The sequence below is a fragment of the Papaver somniferum genome, chromosome 1, assembly GCF_003573695.1.
Source record: "Papaver somniferum cultivar HN1 chromosome 1, ASM357369v1, whole genome shotgun sequence".
Taxonomy (NCBI): domain Eukaryota; kingdom Viridiplantae; phylum Streptophyta; class Magnoliopsida; order Ranunculales; family Papaveraceae; genus Papaver; species Papaver somniferum.
This window is the reverse complement of record NC_039358.1, coordinates 37924376-37938892: the sequence shown is the minus strand read 5'-3', so window position 1 is coordinate 37938892 and position 14517 is coordinate 37924376. Positions and strand designations below refer to the sequence as shown.

The 14517-nt window shown below is 38.5% G+C and overlaps 1 protein-coding gene and 1 pseudogene across 1 annotated transcript; both read right to left on the bottom strand.

Annotated features, from left to right (window-relative positions):
• Positions 1-2277: 2277 nt before the first annotated feature.
• LOC113283460 lies at positions 2278-4557 on the bottom strand (annotated as a pseudogene).
• On the bottom strand, positions 4145-9674 carry LOC113283449 (calponin homology domain-containing protein DDB_G0272472-like). Its single transcript, XM_026532722.1, has 3 exons — positions 8595-9674; positions 6189-7664; positions 4145-5625 (listed from the first exon to the last, which is right to left on the bottom strand). Exons 1-3 carry the CDS (start codon positions 9615-9617, stop codon positions 4660-4662), a joined length of 3465 nt encoding a protein of 1154 aa, XP_026388507.1. The 5' UTR covers positions 9618-9674; the 3' UTR covers positions 4145-4659.
• Positions 9675-14517: the final 4843 nt, after the last annotated feature.

The window sequence follows — 14517 nt, the reverse complement described above, 5'->3', positions numbered from 1 at the left end:
CATCACCTCAAGTATCTCAAAACCAGAATGGCAACGAGCCAGCTCAAGTTGTAGATGCTCCAGTGCATACAATGGTCACAAGAGCCAAAGCCGGGATTTCAAAGCCAATACAGAGACTCTGTCTGACTGACACCAAACATCCACTTCTTGATCAAGACTTCATGGAACCTACTTGTTACTCTAAGGCTTGTCAGATACCAGAATGGCGTGATGCAATGGACGTGCAGATAAATCCTTTGATTCAAAATGGCACATACACCTTGGTTGAGTACAAAGAAGGGATGAATATTGTTGGATCTAAATGGGTTTTCCGAATTAAAAGAAATCCAGATGGCACAATACAACGTTACAAGGCTCGTTTGGTAGCGAAAGGTTTTACCCAACAACAAGGTATAGATTATGAAGAAACCTTTTCGCCTGTTATTAAGTCGTGTACAATAAGGTTGGTTCTGACACTTGCAGTTATGAGAGGATGGTCTCTTTGTCAGCTAGATGTGGAGAATGCATTTCTCCATGGAGTCTTAGAGGAAGAAGTCTACATGAAGCAACGTGTTGGATATATATAGACCCTAACTATCCAAATCATGTTTGCAAGTTTCACAAATCGCTATATTGCCTTAAACAAGCTCCTCGTGCTTGGTTCTCCCGCCTCAGCAATCATCTCTGAAGACTAGGATTCACAGACTCCATTGCAGACTCTTCGTTATTTTTTCAACATAGAGGTAACTCAGTAGTGTATGTACTGGTTTATGTAGACGACATCATTGTCACAGGTTCCGACTCAAACAAGGTTGCTAACTTAATTCAAGATTTGGGTAGTGAGTTTGCAATCAAAGATATGGGGACATTGTCTTACTTCTTAGGCGTTGAGGTTTTGCAACAAGGACGGTCTCTAGTGCTTTCTCAAAGAAAATATATCTCAGATTTGTTAAGACGAACAAAACTGGATGGCATCAAGCCAGTTTGCACACCCATGGCTGCAAATGCAAAGCTTCACAAGGTGGGTTCTACGAAGTTTGAGGATTCCACTCTGTATAGAAGTGTTGTTGGAGCTCTCCAGTACTTGCATATCACACGGCCAGATATATCTGTGGCAGTGAACAAAGCCTGTCAATTTATGCATGAGCCTTATGTCGAACACTGGGAGCTAGTTAAACGAATCCTATGATATTTGAAGCATACAATAGATTATGGTGTCTTCATTAAACCTAGTCAAGATTATACTATGTATGCTTATTCTGATTCAGACTGGGCATGTAGTCTTGATGATCGGCGTTCCACAAGTGGTTACTGTATATTCTTTGGAGGAAATCTCATCACCTGGAGTGCAAGAAAACAAAAAACCGTCTCCAAATCAAGCACAGAGGCTGAGTATCGGGGTGTGGCCATTGTTACTTCTGAGCTTATATGGATTCAGTCGTTGCTGCGCGAGCTGGGAATTCAGTGTGCTTCACCAACTTTGTGGTGTGACAATCTAGGGGCAACGTATCTCACAGCTAATCCCATTTTCCATGCTCGCACAAAGCACATAGAAATAGACTATCACTTTGTGAGGGAAAGAGTTTCACGCAGACAACTGCATGTGAAGTTTGTCAGCAGCAAGGATCAGCTGGCGGATATCTTCACCAAAGGACTATCATCTCCAAGGTTCCAACTACTCCGAGACAAGTTGAACATTCGTCAACTCCGGTTCAACTTGAGGGAGGGTGTTAGCCCAGGTCTTCAGCAAGACTCTTTGCCAGCTGCAACGTTTGTTACATAGTCCAATTGATCTAGTCAGGTCTTAGCTATTTACTAGGATCATAACCATTTTCTGTTTTACATTGTACTTCCATAATAATATAAATAACAGATCAATCTCCACAACTTAAGTGTGGAAGATATTCACCATATATCCCCTTCTAGCTTATTAGATCAGTAGTTCATTGCCTTAGAAGGGGGTTGAAGATTTCAAAACAGGGAATTTTTGTAACTTCAGCTGAATCTGTGCATGGTCTAAAGGGGACTTGGTTGTCGGAATACATTCCCCTATTCACTAGTAAATCAACTATCTATAAATAGTTACCGTCCTTGGAACCGGATATCCCATTTGGACCGTGCCCGCAGGTTCACTCAGTAAGGCACTTGCCTAATTTCTATTGGTAAGGTATGCATATTTGCTGGAGCCATGGAACATTTTCATTAGAAACTTTCATTGAATATCTCGGTAAGGAAAGAATTCAGGGTGATCATGATTTATGAAGCCGGGACAACGTGTTTTCAACCAAACCGGAGCTACATACACAAACTAGCCCTTGGAAACAAGATATTACAACCCCGTTTCAGGAAAAGTGATATAATTTAATTATTATTTTTTCATTTTAGCCCTTGGAATCCAACATATCTGACTCTGCAGTAGAAGCCCGAGTATGAAGCTGCAATCCCTAATCGACAAGCACCCAGGTTTGCAACTGGAACTGGATGCACAACAAAACAAAGGCGAAATAAAACAAAAGACTGCCCTGATACAGTGATACCTAATCGACAAAAACCCAAAGCAAAACTGACTCCTAGGAAAGAAATAAAGACAAATCCCTCCTGCAGACCCTCTTAGCACCATCCCTCTAAAGCTCACTTCATTTCTTCTTGACAGCAGCCTTGGCTCCTTTTGGGTCCTTCTCAACTTCCTTGGTGACACCAACAGCAACTGTCTGCCTCACGTCTCTAACAGTGAAACGTCCAAGAGGAGGGCGCTAAGAGAAGGTCTCAACAACCATGGGCTTGGTTGGAAGCATCTTGATAATACCGGCATCACCATTCTTTAAGAACTTGGGCTCCTTCTCAAGGTCCTTTCCAGATCGCCTATCAATCTAGGCGAGGATCTCAGCGAACGTAACCGCAATGTGAGATGTGTGACAGTCAAGAACTGGGGTATAACCATTACCAATCTGACCAGGATGGTTCATGATGAAGACCTGAGGTGAAGTTGATGGCTTCCCTGGCAGGGTCATCCTTGGAGTTAGAGGTGACGAAACCACGCTTGAGATCTTCACTGCAACATTCTTGACATGGATGATTGAACCCAACATCGTCTCCTGCAAAAGCTTCTTGAAGGGCTTCGTGGTGCATCTCCAAAGACTTAATTTCAGTGATCAACCCAGTGGGTCCAAAGTAACAACCATACCAGGCTTCATGAATCCAGTTTCAACACGTCCCACTGGCACAGTTCCAATACCTCCAATCTTGTAAACATCCTAAAGTGGAATACCTACGGGCTTGTCTGAGGGTCTCTTTGGCTCATAGATATTGTCAACAGCCTCGAGGAGAGTTGGTTCCTTGTACCAGGCGAGGTTGGCGGACCTCTCAATCATGTTGTCTCCCTGGAATTCAGAGATTAGGAACAAAGGCAATTTTGTCTGGGCTGTATCCAACCTTCTTCAAGTAATACGAGACCTCCTTCATCGTTCCTGGTCTTTGAGTACTTAGGGGTGGTGGCATCCATCTAAAAACACAAGCACAAAATAATAGCTAGCCACGGGAAGGATATACAGCATTAGAAAAACTAAATCTCACGGACTTATTCTTCCAATTGAACTCCTCTGTAGCCCCCCCTCACACATTAAATATCTAGAAAATTTTAAGTTTTTGAACAAAAAATTTGTAACACAATCCAGTAATATTTTACCCATTGTTGTATACTTTTGTTCAGAAGTCTACGTAAAAGACTTCTTAAATGGTACAAATATTAACAAAATAACAGTATTCTCTAGAAACTCTATCTGGCATATAACTAAATAATCAAGTGAAAAACATTCAATTTCTGATAAACAAGACAAAATAAAACTCTAAATCATACATAAGATGGATGTCATGGTTAGACTAATCTGCAAACACAAATGTGTGATATGGAAACAGCCCACGTCAGATTAAGCGGACCACGGCCCTCATTTATAAAGGTTTGAATAAATAGCAGGTTATCTGTTAAGTTCTCCATGGATACAAACATAGTAGCTAAGCTTCCAGGAAATACGAATTCATGGATGAAACCTGTACCACAAAAAATGATCTACGGTAGGTTTTAAGTTAACCTGCCGATTTCATCAACAATTACCAAGTGGAAACATGCATAAGAGCATTCCAGCAAAAAAAAAAGTATTCAAACCCATACAAATGTTCTAGATAAACTGATTAGACAGCAAGAAACTACTACACCTACACTATTTATTCTTCTTGTCAACATGTATTAGGCAAGTGACTGATACAGCACTATTTTCATTTCTGAAGAGAATAAAACAAGCATACATACGGCTAACATGCTAAGGAGATGCAGAAATAAACAAAAATAAAGACCGTAATCTAAGTTGTAATTTCAGATAACCTACAGCATATTTCATACCACAAACTGAATAAAGGAATACAAAACAGTGAGCTGCGGTATACCTGCAACAGCTCAGGACTTCTACATCATACTTGATCACAGACTTCTTTGTAGGCCTTTTCGCTTTCTTCGACTGCACCACCTTCTCTGAAGCAACTTTCCTCTTAAAGCACACTAGCTTGACTACCTTCTAATACTTTTTCAACCATAGGGACAGCAGCAAGCTCTCCTACTTCCTTAGCCTTATCCTCCTCTTCCTTCTTAGCATTACCTTGCACTTCATCTATTTTTTTCTTACTTTTTCAAAACCTCTTTGGCTTTTTGACTTTCTTAGAATTTTCATTCTTATTTAAAGCAACTTTCCTCTTAAGTGTACTTACTTCACAACCTTCTACTACTTCCTCAACCATAGGGACAGCAGCAATCTCTTCTTCTGCCTTAGACTTATCCTTCTCTTCTGATACTTTTTCAACCATAAGGACAGCAGCAAGCTCTCCTACTTCCTTAGCCTTATCCTCCTCTTCCTTGTTAGCACTACCTTGCACTTTATCTACTTTTTTCTTATACTTTTTTAAAACCTTCTTTGGCTTTTTGACTTTCTTAGAATCTTCATCCGTATTTAAAGCAACTTTCCTCTTAAGTGTACTTACTTCACAACCTTCTACTACATCCTCAACAATAGGAACAGCAGCAATCACTTCTTCTGCCTTAGACTTATCCTTCTCCTCCTTACCAACTTCTATACTAGAGTGACCTTTCTCCTTCGCAGCACCACCTTGCACTTCCTCTACTTTTTCCTTTGACTTAACCAAAATCTTCTTAGGCCTTTTAACTTTATTCGAATCTTCTTCCTTATCTAAAGCAACCTTCCTCTTAAGCACGTTTATTTGACTACCTTCTAATACATTCCCAACAATAGGGACAGTGGCAATCTCTTCTTCTTCCTCAAACTTATCCTCTCCCTCCTTAAATTCTATATTAGAATAAGCTCCTTTATCCTTCTTCGCACCACCTTGCACTTCCTCCAGTTTCTTCTTTGCCTTTCTCAAAAACTTCTTAGGCTTTGTGGCTTTCTTTGCTTCTTCTTCCTTCTTCAACTCTTCATCTTGTTCCATAAGATCACTGGAAGAAGCTTTCTTCTTAGGTTTGCCAGTTTGACTTTTGTCAGCCATTTTTGCTACCTTTGGTGGAGCTGTCTTTGTAGGACTTTTTGGAGAAGAAGTCACCTCTTCTCTTTGTGAGTCCTCCATGGTATGCCTATTAGATACCTGTTTACAAATAAAATAAATTAAATTAAAATTCGGGCCAACTTGATAGAAGACAGAACCTGAACTGAGAGAAGAAGAAGAATACAGAAAATATAAGTCACAAAAATATTTATGATTAATTAAGATACAGCGGTAATCTATTACTAGTACCTGCTCAAAACTCTTTCTGGTATAAAACTAAATATCAACCAGAGAATATTTAACTCTGGAGAACATTCAATTGTTTGATTGCAGAATACTAAACTGCTTAAGACCGAACTACAAACCACACAAACATTTCCCAAGATTTACTTCGTGTTGCTCTACAGCCAAAGTTTGGTCATCCCATACAAATGTTCTAACTAAAGTGACTAGACACCAGAAAACTACAACCTACATTGTGAATTCTTCCTATTGTCAACATGATGAGACAAGTGAACGGTAAACACATATGTCCTAGTTTGGAGAGAATAAAACAAGCTTACATTAAGCTAACATGCTTAGGAGAAGCAGCAATAAATGAAAAGGCTAAGTAGTTGTAAATAACTGAATAAAGGAATATTAAATAGTGTGCTACCATATACCTGCAATAGCTCAAGGGCTTCTACACCAAAATTGGTCACTAAATTCTTCTTAGGACTATCTTCTAATACTTTCCCGACCATGGGGAGAGCAGTACTCTCTTCTTCTTCCTTAGACGTATCCTTTTCCTCCTTCTTGGCTGCACTACCTTGCACTTCCTCTATTTTCTTCTTTGACTTTTTCAAAACCTTCTTAGGCTTTGTGACTTTCTTCAAAACTTTCCTCTTAAGCCCACTTGCTTGACTACCTTCTGATACTTTCCCAACAATAGGGACAGCAGCAATCTCTTCTTCTCTGTTAGACTTATCCTTCTCTTCCTCATCAAATTCTATATTAGAATCACCTCCTTTATCCTTCTTCGCACCACCACCTTGCATTTCCTCCACTTTTTTCTTTGACTTCCTCAAAATCTTCTTAGGCTTTGTGGCTGTATTTGCCTCTTCTTCCTTCCCCAACTCTTCATCTTCTAATCCTTTCCCGGCCATGGGGAGAGCAGTACTCTCTTCTTCTTCCTTAGACGTATCCTCCTCTTCCTTCTTGGCTGCACTACCTTGCACTTCCTCTATTTTCTTCTTTGACTTTTTCAAAACCTTCTTAGGCTTTGTGACCTTGTTCGAAACTTTCCTCTTAAGCCCACTTGCTTGACTATCCTCTGATGCTTTCTCAACAATAGGGACAGAAGCAGTCTCTTCTACTAAGTTAGACTTATCCTTCTCTTCCTCATCAAATTCTATATTAGAATCACCTCCTTTATCCTTCTTCGCACCACCACCTTGCATTTCCTCCATTTTTTTCTTTGACTTCCTCAAAATCTTCTTAGGCTTTGTGGCTTTATTTTCTTCTTCTTCTTTCTCCAACTCTTCATCTTGTAATAATTTCCCGACCATGGGGAGATCAGTACTCTCTTCTTCTTCCTTAGACGTATCCCACTCTTCCTTCTTGGCTGCACTACCTTGCACTTCCTCTATTTTCTTCTTTGACTTTTTCAAAACCTTCTTAGGCTTTGTGACTTTCTTCAAAACTTTCCTCTTAATCCCACTTGCTTGACTACCCTCTGATACTTTCTCGACGATAGGGACAGCAGCAGTCTCTTCCTTGGACTTATCCTTCTCTTCTTCACCAAATTTATCCTTCTCTTCGTCACCAAATTTATCCTTCTCTTCGTCACCAAATTTATCCTTCTCTTCATCACCAAGTTCTATATTAGAATGACCTCCTTTATCCTTCTTCGCACCACCACCTTGCATTTCGTCCACTTTTTTCTTTGACTTTCTCAAAATCTTCTTAGGCTTTGTGGCTTTATTTGCTTCTTCTTCCTTCTCCAACTCTTCATCAGGTTTGCCAGTTTGACTTTTGCCAACCACTTTCGCTACCTTTGGTGGAGCTGCTACATTCTCCGTAGGACTTTCTGGACAAAAAGTTACCTCTTCATTTTGTGAGTCCTTCGAGACACCCCCATTTGATGCTTGGTTATAGATCTGATGGAAAAGTGATTAAATATTTCAGACCAACTTGAACGAAGATAAGAACCTAAACTGAGAGAAGTAGCATACCCCCTCATTTATGCAAGTCAAAGAAAAATATGTCTGATTAAGTAATTAAGAAAGAATCTAAGATACAGCAGCAATCTATTAACAATATTGTCTCGCAACTCTTTCTGGAATAAAACTAAACAACCAAGCAGAGAAAGAACATTGAAACAGATTTTTTATAACTCTAAATCATCCATAAGATGGATGTCAAGGTTAGACTAATCGCAAAACATGATTATGTGAAAAAAAAAAAAAAACACGTCATTTATGAGAGTAATAGAAGCATAAGTTACAGGTAGCGGGTTATCTATTTAAGCTATCTATGGATGCAAGCTATACCACAAAGAATGATCTAACACAGTTTTAACTTAAGCTGCCAATTTCCTCCGCAATTTACCAAGTGGAAACAAGCAGAAGAGCCTTCCAGCACATACAAAAACACAACTATTCAAATAAACACCTGTCTTGATTACTAGGTCTCGTCTCATCTTGATTCTTGCTGTTGCAACACAAAGAGAAATTGATTACAGCCTACACACGGTATTGAACTTTCTTAACACCCGAAACAACTAACCATGCATACCTTTCCTGAACTGTACAGATTTCCTAAAATTCAGAAAACTACAACCTACACTATGTATTCTTCTTATTCCCAAAGTGTATGAGGCAGGTAAATGGCACACACATAATTTTCATTTTGGAGAGAATAAAGCAAAGAAAACATACATACAGGTAACATGCAAAAAAGAAACACGAACAAACAAAAGAGCCAAGTAGGGAGCATGTAATCTAGGTTAAAAATACTGATACTCTACGGCACATTTCATGTCACTAACTGAATAAAGAAATACTCGTACATAGTGAACTATGGTTTACCTGCCACACTTCTGGAACTTCAACTTTATACGGGATCACATACCTCTTCAAGAAAACTTCATCTTTCGATTGTAAAATTGTTAGTAAGGTTGGTTTACTCCCAGTCAAACCTTTAGAGATTAAAATTTTGTGAATAGAAAACCTGGGTATAATCCTCTTCTCCAAGTTGAGATAAAAAATTGATGGACGCAGAGCTAAACTTGATGGACTACAACCCATCTGGGTCACAGCAAAATTCATTATAGCTTCAAATTTCTTCACAGATATTTCCATAAATCTAGTCAGTTTTCTAATTGCAGTTTGAATTTGTTCTTCTGACCACCATTTCCTGAAAGCATCCAATTTAGTTTCCAATGTCTTTTTCGCATGCCATATCGACATACGAATGGAAGTTGTAAATGCAGTTTTGGAAGGATTAATTCCCATACATTTAACCTCTTCCACAGCCTCTTTAAATCTCCCAGTGCCAATCGTAAATACCCTAGGTTGTCGGATTAGAAACTTGATTATAATCTCCTCAGGGACATTTTCATCTTTCAAAACCTGTATGTTGCTGAGCACCACTTCCTCCATACTCTTGCTATAATACAATTTTATCTCAAATACGTTTCGGATAGTATTTAATGTGTCTCTATCATTACCAACAATGCTCTTAAAGAAATCGAAACAAGGAATGATACGATCTTCCAAACTAAAGAAAAGAATACCTGGGTTATGAGACAAGGCCTTGATAGCTTCCTGTCTAGAAATGTCTTTAGAAAAGAAATAATTGAGTTTTTGTTTAAGAATCGAACGTCTAGCAAATAAAAGGGCTTTCGGTGCTCTGATGATGAGTTTGGTGATGTCTGGTTTAGTAAACCCAGATCTTTCAAGTAAGGTTTTAACAATGTCTGCCCTTGATGTGGTTTTGAAATTAAGTTTCTTGGAAGCTTTCACAGCTTGAACTTCTGATAATCCACAGGAATTCATAAGGTATGACACTACCAGTGATGGTGATGATGAAGAAGTGGTGTTGGGATCCATGGAGTAGCTCTTCTCAGTAGGAGGAGGAAATTAGGGTTTTAGTTAGGATTTGGGGGCACTATATTGGAGTCTGGGACTCTGGGGGTAGAATAGAAGTTGGATTAAATACATACAGCTGTAGACATGTTATGTGACCTACGACTGTTTTGGGGTTGCCCCTCATTCATGAGACCATCGTAAAGGGTTGCCCCTCATTCATGAGACCATCGTAAAGGGTTACCCCTCATTCTTGCTCCAATTTTTTCAAGTTCAAATCAGCAAAGGGTTCGAGCCCTATAATTGCAGAACCCAATTCAAATTCAATTTAAGAAGTTTGGACGTTTAGGGATCACTATTCTGTATCAAGAAAAAGAAAAAAGAAAATCAAATCAGTGTAGCCGAGATCTCGCTGGTATTTTAAATCTCGGCATTCGAGGATCCATCCCAAAAATTTTATAGGAATCTCGGCATGTTTAGGTCCGATTATACACATTGTTACAGATTAAAGGTATAAAATTTGAAAAAAAAAAAAAAATAAGGTAGTTTGGGAATTTACCCCGAGACATCAACGACAACCTCGCTGAGATAATATTGTCCCAGTTTCTCAGCCTCGAGTTTCGGCCGAGACGAGACCGAGATCCGAGATTCACTATATTGGTTCAAATACAAATATGAAAATAATAATAAAATTATAACAAGTTAAATTGACTTGATCTGACCATAATTTTTTGTTTCACAAAATGAAAGGAATCTATTACAAGGGTCGAATCTAATAAATGAGCTTCACTCATGATCCCAATATCTATTTAATTGGTTAGAGGTGTCCTAAGGGAGGTTCATATGGGCATGGCAAAGTCCCAGATTTGCCACTTTTACACCCACTATGGGCATGGTAAAGTGACAAATGTGCCACTTAGCCAGGCCGGGTCTAGTTTCTACCGACTGGTCGAGACTCGACCGCTCGGTAGAAACTAGACCGTCTACTAAATCTAATCAAACGGTCATAAATTCCCCCATCTATAAATACTTAATTCTAATTCCATCTCAACTCACACCTTCTTCTTATTTTCTTATCATTTCCAATTTCTCAATATATGAACATGGCTTAGTTCATAGAAGAGCTACATGCTGTCGAAAATCAAAGAGCTGAACACCAGGCGAATGTGCAAAATGAAATAAGAAGAGCAAGATCTAATGTGCAAAATCACCATAGAGCACATCAGCGCAATTTTAGTACTGCATAAAATAACTGCATCTGCAGGAATTATGTTTTGTTTACTAATCATCCCATCGTTGCTGGCGCACTCCAAGCCATGCCGTTTTGGGGATGCATATTTCTGAAATGTGAAGAACCTCAACAATCGTGATGTGATGCTATTGATTGCTCGATTCTCCATAATGTTAAAAAGTATATTGCTATGATAAGGAAGCGGCTCGAAACATGAGGAGTGGTGGAACCCTGCGAGACATTGAACAAATGTGTCGTGCAGAGTGGCTCTGTGACAACAGAAAGGAGTTCTAATATGGAAGTTGTTATGAAATCATAAAAGTGTTTCCTAAATTTAATCTAATTTATATGTTTTAATTTATTAATTGTTAACTTAAGTAGAAAACGTCAAAAGAAGATTTTTATTTATCAAACAAAAGTGCAATTACATTAAACCACGATTCAATAAAAGTGCAAGTACATTAAAAGGAATTAACATCTATCAAATTATCCATTTTCAAACATATATTTCTCTATGCTTGTTTGATCCTCCGAAAACTCACCAGCTTGAGTCTGGGATGGTGGTTGAGTAGCATCAGGCAATTCGTAACCTTGATATTGTGCTGGAGATGGTTGAATTAGATGAGCAGGTGCTTGAAATGGGTGAAATACTGAAGTGGTTATTGGGGTATAAATTGCAGATTTCCTAAATGCATCCATATTTGCGCCACCACCAGGAGTAAGTACAGGACCTTGGGGCATGAAACCAGTGGGAGACTGGAACTGAATATCAGTCATCCCACGTCTCCTCCTGCTGATGCTTCTAGCTGAGTCTCTTCCACTAAATTTGAAGTAGAATGACGAGTTGTACGACCTCGACGAATTCCACGACTTCTTTCATTGTTATTACCAAGGGAAATGCCATTACGACCTAAACCCATTTGAGAACTTGTTCCTACCGGATTCTCGGGCATTCCATAAGTTAGATTCCTCCTCTACATCTGTATCTCTCTCAAGTGAAAATTCTGGAATATATCGAGAAGAAACGTTAAAGTATTCAACTGGTTCTGATACTTTTCTGGTGATGCCACCACACCGTAATATGGATACCTATGGTGCAGTCCTTTAGTTTAAGTGGAACAATAATAATATCTCCAACGGGAGATAAAGTCTGGACTTTCCAAGATTGTTGAGGCATATTTGACGAACCCATTTGACTGCTAGGATACATATATGCTTCGCCCATCGATGGTGGAGGTTCGGATGGAAGATCTATAAGTGGAAAATTGCGCCATTTGCTGGAAAATCAACACTACCTACGTTTTGTTGATGAACAATAATATTTAGATTGCATACCTTTTGGTATCAACTATAGTAATCAAAGTCATCATCTGAGGTCTGGATCAAATCTCCAGCTTCTTCCCAAATTTGTCCATTATTTATCAACGTGATCCAATCATCCAGTGAAAGTATTGAAGTTGGAAACGGGTTGATTGCTTTTACCTTTCTGTCGTGTAGCTAAAACATATGTCTTTCTCCTAGTACCAAATACCATGACCCGTAATAGGACCATAAAACACAACTTTCTTGAGGCTTAACTATGACATGCTTTGTATTATTGGTTCATGGTACTCTACAATAGAAGCAATGGGCATTGACTTAATGCTGATACTAGTTTTGCACACAGTTGTTGCATCCTCTGAACAACAACGACACTTTGACCATCATTTATTTGACTAACCCAATTATTAGCTTTGTACTTGTACACTACTTGAAAAAAAAAATCGGTTTTCGTGAAGATCAGTTTTGCATACCTTGAAGTAAGTATACCACCAATACTGAAAAATAACATTGACGAATATTGTTGTGCGTGTTAGTACATTCACAACCAGTTTAACAATTAACTCGATAATAAATTAAATAATAGAAGGGGATTGTGGTTCTTACCTCCAATACGACCCAAAATTCATTCAAGTTATCTTTCTTCCAACACGAGCATTCACCGAGACTTAAGTATAACTCAGCTAAAATTGCAGACCCCCAATCATAATTACACGCTTTAGTTAAATCTTTTAAAGAGTCGAGAAAACCAATTAATGCCACTGAGCTAGAATTGGGGAATATAAATTGGCCTAACATCCATAACACAAAAATACGTTCAAGCTCGAGATAATCTTCAACTCTGACTATGTTCTTGGCAGATTAACGCTTGAAAAAATCCTTCAACCCATACACTCTTAATCCATATGAGTGTATTGTCTCGGTTCTGGCGTTCCTTTCAGTATCATTTGAGTACAAGGGAAGTAGTTGTTTTCATCTTCCTTATGATGTCCATTTTAATTGGTTGAACTGTACTAAATCACCCTCACATTTTATTCCCGTCAACATATAAAAAGCTAACGGTGTGAACTCTAAAAACAACATGGTCATAAAATTAAAGTTTATATGTAAAACTAAAATTTGAATCTCTAAAAGTTAAAGTTTGTATTTAAACTAAAAACTAAATTGTTGAATGGATAAATAGAACTTACTAAACTCGAAATCCTTGAAAAATAACGTATTTGCAGTGTTCCACTGACATTCTATTATAACTCGCACAACTTGAGTCATGTAGTTTTTACCTTTCATGAAATATAAACGTTGGCAAGGATATCTTCACAAGGACTGTTGAACAGCTTCTGGGAGGAGCCCAAACACTTCGGTTATCTCATACCACCCACCTCTTATTTTAGGTAAATTAACTCGCTCGGGATGGTTAGATGTATGTGTAGGTAATACGCCAGGTCCAGCTAGTATCTTAACATTTGCGAACTCTTTTTCGTGATCCTGGACCCATACGACATCATTATCTGCAGTGGATTTTCCTTTGTCTTTACTGTTTTTTTCATTGTCAATTTGTTTGGGAACTCGTTTTTGAAGAAATTAAGAAAGAAATCGCTCTGGTTTGTTCTCTAAAGAAGGGAAGAAGAATTTTATGTGAATGAAAACCGAAGAGAATGGTAATATTTATACACGGTAGATCGCTGACCGCAAGAGGTCGAGTCTATATCGTTGTCGGTGCAAACTCGAGCGGGCGATCGAGTCTCGACCGCTAGAGGTGTATTCTCAACCGCTCTATAGAGACTTGATCGCTTAACCCTTTTTCCATAGTGGCACGGCCAGTTTTCCAGGCCAGCTGGCATGGAGTATGGGTGGGTTAGCCACCCCCATAGGAACTAGCCTAACTAAAGATATAATAAATATCTAAGTTACCCAATATTCGTGCACAAAAAATATCCTAAAAAATCATTTTCCTTTTCTAAGTAACTAAAAGGAATTCATTATTAACTGGCCAGTTGGAGTTGTCTTCAAAATTTACTTCGTAACCTAAAAACTACAGAGTGATCTAAAAATTTCTGTTATGGTCCAAAATCTGTCGAAGAGCTCAAGCTATATATGTTACTTTTCCAAAAATTACTTTGTCATCTCACCTGTGCATCATAACACATATAAATGTACTATGACCTAATATTTTGGCGCCAATGGGAATAGGTACGAAGGGCAAAAGTCAAACTTGTGACTTGATGAGTGCTAAAAAGTGCATATTTTTATATATTTTTCTTGGCATTTAACTCATCTTTTGTGCATTAATTCTACATTTTATCCCATATTCTGTGTTTTCATTGTTTTCAAGAATAAATATTTTTATTAATTAATTTTGCATTTTTAGGTTGT

What these genes read in the sequence shown, in the direction of transcription:
- LOC113283449 (XM_026532722.1), bottom strand. Translation starts at nt 9,617, where the DNA reads ATGGATCCCAACACCACTTCTTCATCATCACCATCACTGGTAGTGTCA. An exon ending in AAGTTCCAGAAGTGTGGCAG is followed by an intron (nt 7,665 to 8,594) that starts GTAAACCATAGT and finishes CTTTTCCATCAG; the next exon opens with ATCTATAACCAAGCATCAAA. An exon ending in AAGCCCTTGAGCTATTGCAG is followed by an intron (nt 5,626 to 6,188) that starts GTATATGGTAGC and finishes ATTTGTAAACAG; the next exon opens with GTATCTAATAGGCATACCAT.